Here is a 7,589-nt window from a genome sequence, read left to right on the forward strand (position 1 = left end):
GTTATGTTATGGAACACCAATAAACTTCTCTGTGTTGTCAATTAATTTGAAAGTCTACACCCTCAGGAATTTCCTTCAAATCCACGTCCTATCTGCCAGTGATCCTCCTCTGTCAGCAATTTCCCATGATCACTAACTACTTTGATAGACGTTATGTTACCTTTTCTAGATTATCACTTGAAAAACTTCATCAGAGAAATCTTTTTCTCATTCTGCATTTCATTACCTTTAAATGTGTATTCTGGGAAACAAGGGATATGAGAAGTGATTAATATTTCTTTATGTAATTTTTCCCTTCCCAAATACCACAGATAGTCATTCTATAATGAACTCTTTCTTATTTTTTCATTTAGAATTCTTTGATGTTTCTCTGGCATTGTCATAGTGGAGATAGATATATCTCATTGTATTACTGGAATAGACTTCAAGTACAAGATCTCAACCAGCTGGTAAATTTTTCATGGTATAATACTCTTTATTATCTAGTAATTGATATACATATCTATATAGTCCATTTTCGGTATTGCTGCCAGAAGCTTAGAGGTGGAAATATATTTCAATACATGCAGAGTCAAGTACTGAGAAAATGCTTGGCAATATTTAATTAATTCTTTTAGATTTCCACTCATTGCATTTTGACCATATTTATCCCCTACTTCCCTAACTCCTCCAAGATCCCCTCCTACTCCCATGCCTGCAAATGTGTGTCCTATTAAAAAATTGGTCCAATTTTTGCAGCGTCTACATGTTTCAGTGCAGGTTATTTGAAGGGGTATGCTCAACTTACCTGGGAGCCATAAGCTTGAATAAAATCCACTTTCCTCAAGAAGTTGTCAAATAATAATTCATAGGTCTGTAGGAAGGCAAGTATGTGTGAACATGCATTTTAAGAGCATACTATGAGTGAATGGGATGATAATTACTCAAGAGAGAGTTGTGAAACATAAATGTATTTATTAAAACATGAAACAGTATACACACTTGGTTTAAAACTGCTGATTCCTCCTACTAAGTTAGAAATTATGCAGCTTAATCAAGTTTGTTCATTTGTTTTCATTATTGATAAAAGCCAGAACTTACAGAAATGTAACAATTTATAAATCAATATGAAATATTGATAATATCTTTTTATGGTTATTTAGGTCTCTATATCATATATAGACATAATTTATGAAAATAAATAAAATATGTTTGCCACACACGTATACATTTAGCATAAATGATGTGACCTAGACCTAATAAAACCACACAATTAGAGCTGTTCATTACACCCAATGACTGTAGTTCCAGCAAGTTGAGGGAAAAGGTTCACTTAAGCCCAAGAATTCAAGAATATTCTGGAAAACACAAAAAGGCACTCCCTCCATAAAATTATAATTAAGTCGAAAAACAAATTATCGTCATTCTTTTACTGAAACCATATTAACAGTAATTCTTATGGACTCTTTAATTTGGCCATTGAACATAAATTCTGACCCAGTATTCGTAATTATGTATAAGCTATATTGTACAATGTGAAACAAACATGAACCTATTATGGAAAATATATATATATATATATATGTAATACAAGCTAACTCTATTTATACAAACTATAAAGGAAATAAACATATGTTTGTTCTTTCCATCTACACTGTTTGGTATTTGTTCTTCTATGCCATTGAGTTTTTAGTCCTTCATATTTTTTATCGTAACTGTAAACTCAAGAATCCATATGTGTAGGCTGGAGTGATTTGTGACTTTCCTTTCATACTTCTTTTTATTCAAGTTAATTCATATGGAAAAACATAATACACTATGTTTCTTGTATTCTCATTTCTTATTTCAGGTTCATCTTCAGGGTAACTTTATTAGGAGAGATGAACATGTTAATTTAATTTTGTAACTATGGGACTTACATTGCTAAAGACACACTTAAAGATATCTCTTAAATAGAGTGTACCAATTTAACATAGAACACACCAACAACTATTTAATTTACAACTCTTGTACACAAGAAAGTTAGGGGGAAGGAGAGTTGCCTCAGTGGTTAGGAACACTTTCTGATCTTGCAGAGAACATAAATTTGGTTCTGAGTCCCTACATTGTTGTTCATAAACATCCTGGAGATCTGATGCCTTGTGGATTTTTCAAGTATTGATTGCATATGGATATATGAAATACTTGAAGAGAAACACCCTCACACGTAAAACAAATATTTTAAAAATGAGAATGTAAAATATCACGTCTTACAGAAACAGAAATATTATGGCATAACCTCAGCAATATAAATTATGAGGTTGAAGAAATAACTTTATTTTTATCTTTTCCTTCTGTCTCAAATTAAAATCTTTATCCCCCTGATGTTTAAATGATGAGTAATATCAAATTGGAAGTGGGGATTTTATTCTTTCTCCAGACAGGAGTAGGCATCATGGGAAACTCCTTGCTTCTCTGTCTTTATGGTTTCACTTTGCTCACTGGACAAAAGATGAGGCCCACAGACCCTATCCTCAACCAAATACTTGTTGCCAACAACTTACTCCTCTTCTTCAGAGGGATCCCTGAGACAATGACAGCTTTTGGATGGAAGGATTTCTTTGGTGATGCTGAATATAAACTTGTTTTTTATCTTCACCGTGTTGCCAGGGGGGTTTCTCTTAATACCACATGCCTTTTGAGTGGCTTCCAGGCCACCAAACTTTGTCCCAGATTCCGTTTTTTTAAGAAGCTCTGTAAGAGATGCCCAAGAAGTGTTGGTGTCTGTGGCTTCTATGTTTGGATCCTGCAACTCTTGGTAAATATGTATATTCCTATGCGAGTAACTGGCCCAAGGGGCATTCAAAATATTAGTATGAGCACGAATTACAGATACTGTTCATCACCTGTACCAAAAACATATATATTTTTATTAAATGCAGTCCTGTACATTGCCATTGATGTTATATGTTTGGTGTTCATGATTTTTGCTGGTGGATCTATGGTCCTGGTCCTGCACAAGCACAAGCAGCAAGTTCAACACATTCACAGTCACAGCCTCTCCTTGAGACTTGGCCCAGAGGACAGAGCTACACACACCATTCTGAGACTGGTGACCATGTTTGTTTTCTTCTTTGGTCTCTCTTCCATTTCAACTTTTTGTCTTATTCTTACCAGGAATCCAACCAAGAGGTTGATTGATGCTGCTGCATTCCTAGCTGCATGCTTCCCTGCATTCAGCCCCTTTCTGCTCATCAGTTGTGATACCCGTGTCTCTCACATCTTTGATACGTGTTGTAGAAAAAAATCTCTCTCATAATATGGGCAAATATCTATCTTCCTTATGGTTTCTACCGTTGACCCACTTCTTGATTTAAGTTTTTATATTCCATTTTAAATGTATATGTGATTTGCCTGCATGTTTGTCTGCACTTATCTTGTGCTGGTGACTTACATGACAGAAGAGAGTGATAGACCCTCTAAGGCAGGAATTACAGACTGTTATGAAGCGTCATGAGTGTACTGTAAACTTAAGCCAGAAACCCAGGAAAAGAAGGTATTGTTGTCCCTCTGGCTTTTACAATCTCTATTGAGGGTTTAATTCTTATAGGACTGTCTTTATATGTAACTTGAAATGTTCCCATTGTAGCTTTTAAGATTCTCTCTTTCCTCAGTATGTTTTCTATTATTATGTAATGTGTGAAATTTATTTTCTGAATCAATCTATTTGGTATTCTCTAAGTTTCTTATCTTTCTAAAGGCATGTTCTTATTTAGGTTGAAACATCCCTATTCTCTATGCGCCTTTCCCAAGGGTGACAGCATTCCCTCCATCATATTACTGATAAAGAATTCCTCTTATTCTGGTGGCTGACTGTGCACTCTCCTTATTGTTTGCTGTACTGTCTATAAACTCTTGAATTTCATTTAGTATCCTCTACTGATATCTGTGGCTAGTTCCAGGTTTTCTGTGTAATTGAAATTAATTTTGAAAGTTATACTGTACCCCTAAACCTTAAGGAATGTTTTCCATTTCCATTTAATAGTTTCAGTTTCTATTTACTTTTTAGAATTAATAATGTTTTTGAGAAAATATCTCACTATGTAGCCATAGCTGTCCTGAAAATCACTTTGTAGCTTGGGCTGGCTTGGAAATATAGAGAGAAATGTACCTGCCTCTATCTGTAGTGTTCTGCTATTAAAGTTGTGTACTACCACATCCAATTGTATTTCAGTTTTTCTTATTTTTCATTATTACATTTTAAAATTTAAATTAGAAACAAGATAGTTTCACATGTCAATCCCAGCTCCCTCTCCATGCCCTCATCCCCCACCCCACACCAAAAACCTAGGCCCCACCCAATCCCCATGTTGCTCCCTAGGGATTGTTTGGTCCTCCGTGGGAGGTCTCCAGAGGCTGTCATTTCATTGGGGGCAGGGCCTAGGGCCTAAGAGAGATATGCATGATATCCCAAAGAAGGGGAACTGGGCAGGATATCCTGAGAAGTTTGGAAGCATGAGGGGAGGGGAGAGGTAGCTGGGAAAAGGAGAGGGAGAGAATAGGAGGGTAGAGGAGGACATAGATGAGAAGGAAGGTTGGGTCGGGGGAACAATTTCAGTTTTTCAAATAAGGTGTTTGATATATTTTAAAGATAATTCAAAGGGTAGAAATTAGACAAGAAAAAGTCTAGGACATAATATTATTAAAATAGGCAAATAATACAATCTAACACTCCTTATTGTGAACTACATAATTCTATATGTAGTATAACCTATACAACATACTATAAAATGATTAGATCTAAAAATTACTAGCCTTCGTATATACTAGAAGTGTACTCTCAGTGGAATAAATTATTAAAATATCCAATTTTCTGTGCCTCCCTCCCAAAATGAGTACCTAAGAATAGAGTTAAACAAAAGGAAAGAATCCCTTTACTCCCCAAAACTTCAAAACCAAGAACTCAAAGAAGATACTACATGATACAATTTTACTGTTTTTAGACTGGAAGAATTAATATGGGACAAGGCAAATACTATCAAATTTAAACAATATTCCTGGGAACCCTTGGCAGGAAAGCAGGAAATCTAATTCAGATATTCACTTCTGCTTCAGATCCTCCAAATCCACTTCCCCAGACTCATCCTCACCTCTGCAGTAAACCCCTTCGAAAGTCACGCTTCTCCCATCTCCCATCTCCCTATTTGCCTCCACTGGATCACACTGATCAGCTCTTAAATACCTCCCCCCCCCGCCAAAATTGCTTTATCCTAGACACTACAGTAGTCATTACATGAAAACCCATAGTCCACTCCTGCCAGAGAAGCAGGCAGGCAAACTGCAGACTTTCACTCTTCCCACTCCTCTTCCAAGTAAAATGCCCATTTTATCCCCATCTCTGGAACAGAAAATATGTTTCTGCTTCTACTTGCAATGGGGCTTCATTTGCAGGGGATTAAGCAGACAACGATAATGCACCATGGTTTTCTCCCTGTGTGGACATCTATAGACTCAGCTGCCCTTTAGCATATCCACAGCCCTAAACGTAAAATTCCAGTACCTTGGAAAATATTTTACCTTGTGGACATACCTATCAACATCTCAGAAGAGTTCTCCTAGAAGAAAACCCTCAGCCACCCCACTTTCCTAATGATCAGAGATGAAATCAAAAATGAGGAACAAAACGATCCCCCTAAAAAAGACAAGATCATATACCATCACCTTGAATCACAATTTCTTAAAGAAAAGTGACCAAATGAAGTTGGAAAACCATGACCAATACTGAGAGAATACCATATGTCTCCACTAGAGCAGTGCAACCTTTTTGATGCTGGCTCTGAATATTCCATCATAGATAAAGAACAGGAAAAAGACCTGAAATTAGCCTTTACAAATATGACAATGGTCCTTCCAGAGGAAATTAGTAAATCCCAGAACAAGATATATGAAAATACAGTGAGAGATAATGAATAAAAAGTTTCAAAGTGAGGGGACCAGCAGTTCCGTTGGGACCAGGTACAACAGTCCCTGCATCCCAGCCTGTGTTCCAGTGCCTGGAAATTTCCTGGGAACTGCACAGAGCCTCCAATCCCGGTGGAGCCAAACACCCCAGACTCCACGTCTTCTCTCCCACCAAGGAGACCAGGAAACCAGTGGATCCAGAGAGACGAGGGGATCAGCTATTCCAGCAGGACCAGGTAACCAGCAGATCCGGGAAACCAGCAGACACAGCAAAGGGACCAGAGGACCAGGTGGGATGCTAAGCACCCCAGATTCCGGGTCTTCTTCTCCACCCACAGGACCAGAACAAGGACGAGGTATAGAAGAACTACCAGATTGTTGGACTTGCTAGCACCCACCAAAAGGGAACTCTGGCTCCCTAACCACCAGACCAGTAAGGGGCTCTTTCTGCACCCACCATAAGAAGAGATGGGAAAGAGACAATACAAATACACACTCAGCAACAGAAAATCAAATATGACACCGCCAGATTCTAGAGACTCCACACCAGCAAGACTTCAACATTGCAATGCAAATGAAGCAGAAGAGAATGACCTTAAACCACCTTTATGAAAATGATAGAGACTCTAAAAGAGGATATAGGAAAATCTCTCAAAGAAATGGATGAAAAAACAGACCAAAAAATGCAAGAAATGGAAGAAAAAACAAACCAAAAAAGGCAGGAAATGGAAGAAAAAACAAACCAAAAAAGGCAAGAAATGGAATAAAAAGCAAACCAAAAAATGCAAGAAATGGAAGAAAGAACGAACCAAAATATTCATAGAATGCAACAAATGGACAAAAGAATAAACCGAAAATTGCAAGAAACAATGCAAACAGTGCAAGAGTTGAAAACTGAAATAGAGACAATAAAAAACGCAATCTGAAGAAAGGCTAGAAATAGAAAAGCTGGGCAAATGGTCAGGTACTACTGATACAAGCACTACCAACAGAACACAAGAGATGGAAGACAAAATCTCAGATGTTGAAGATACACTAGGAGAAATGGACTCATCAACCAAAGAAAAATCTTAAGTCTAACAAATCCTTAACACAAGACATCCAGGAAATATGGGACACCATGAAAAGTCCAAACATAATAGGTATAGAAGGTATAGAAGAAGGAGAAGAAAACCACCTCAACCAAAGGATCCAATTAAAAAGTGGGCTGCAGAACTAAATAGAATATTTTCAATAGAGGAGTCTAAAATGGCCTAGAGGCACTTGAGAAAGTGCTCAACATCCTTAGCCATTCAGGAAATGCAAATCAAAACAACTCTGAGATACCATCTCATTCTTGTCAGAAAGGCTAAAATAAAAAACACCAATGAAAATTTATGCTGGAGAGGATGTGGTAAAAGGGCAACACTCCTCCATTGCAGGTGGGAGTGTCAACTGGTTCAGCCACTTTGGAAATCAGTATGGAGATTCCTCAGAAAAATGAATTCTGAATTCTCCGTGGAAACGCTGAAAGCCAGAAGGTCCTGGATAGATATAATACCAACACTAAGAAACCATGGATGCCCGCCCAGACTACAATACCCGGAAAAGCTCTCAATTACTATAGATGGAGAAAACAAGATATTCTATGACAAAAATAGATTCAAGGAATTCGTCTCCACTAACCCTGC

At 37.4% G+C, this 7,589-nt stretch overlaps 1 protein-coding gene across 1 annotated transcript; it reads left to right on the forward strand.

Annotated features, from left to right (window-relative positions):
* The first annotated feature begins 2,470 nt into the window (after positions 1-2,470).
* LOC121135324 (vomeronasal type-1 receptor 1-like) lies at positions 2,471-3,277 on the forward strand. Its single transcript, XM_040733851.1, has one exon. The coding sequence runs from the start codon at positions 2,471-2,473 to the stop codon at positions 3,275-3,277; it is 807 nt and encodes a 268-aa protein (XP_040589785.1).
* The last annotated feature ends 4,312 nt before the right edge of the window (positions 3,278-7,589 follow it).

This window comes from Mesocricetus auratus, unplaced genomic scaffold, assembly GCF_017639785.1.
Source record: "Mesocricetus auratus isolate SY011 unplaced genomic scaffold, BCM_Maur_2.0 Super-Scaffold_100037, whole genome shotgun sequence".
NCBI lineage: Eukaryota > Metazoa > Chordata > Mammalia > Rodentia > Cricetidae > Mesocricetus > Mesocricetus auratus.

Bases quoted from the DNA above. Each gene is read 5' to 3' on its own strand.
- LOC121135324 (XM_040733851.1), top strand. From the start codon at position 2,471: ATGAGGCCCACAGACCCTATCCTCAACCAAATACTTGTTGCCAACAAC.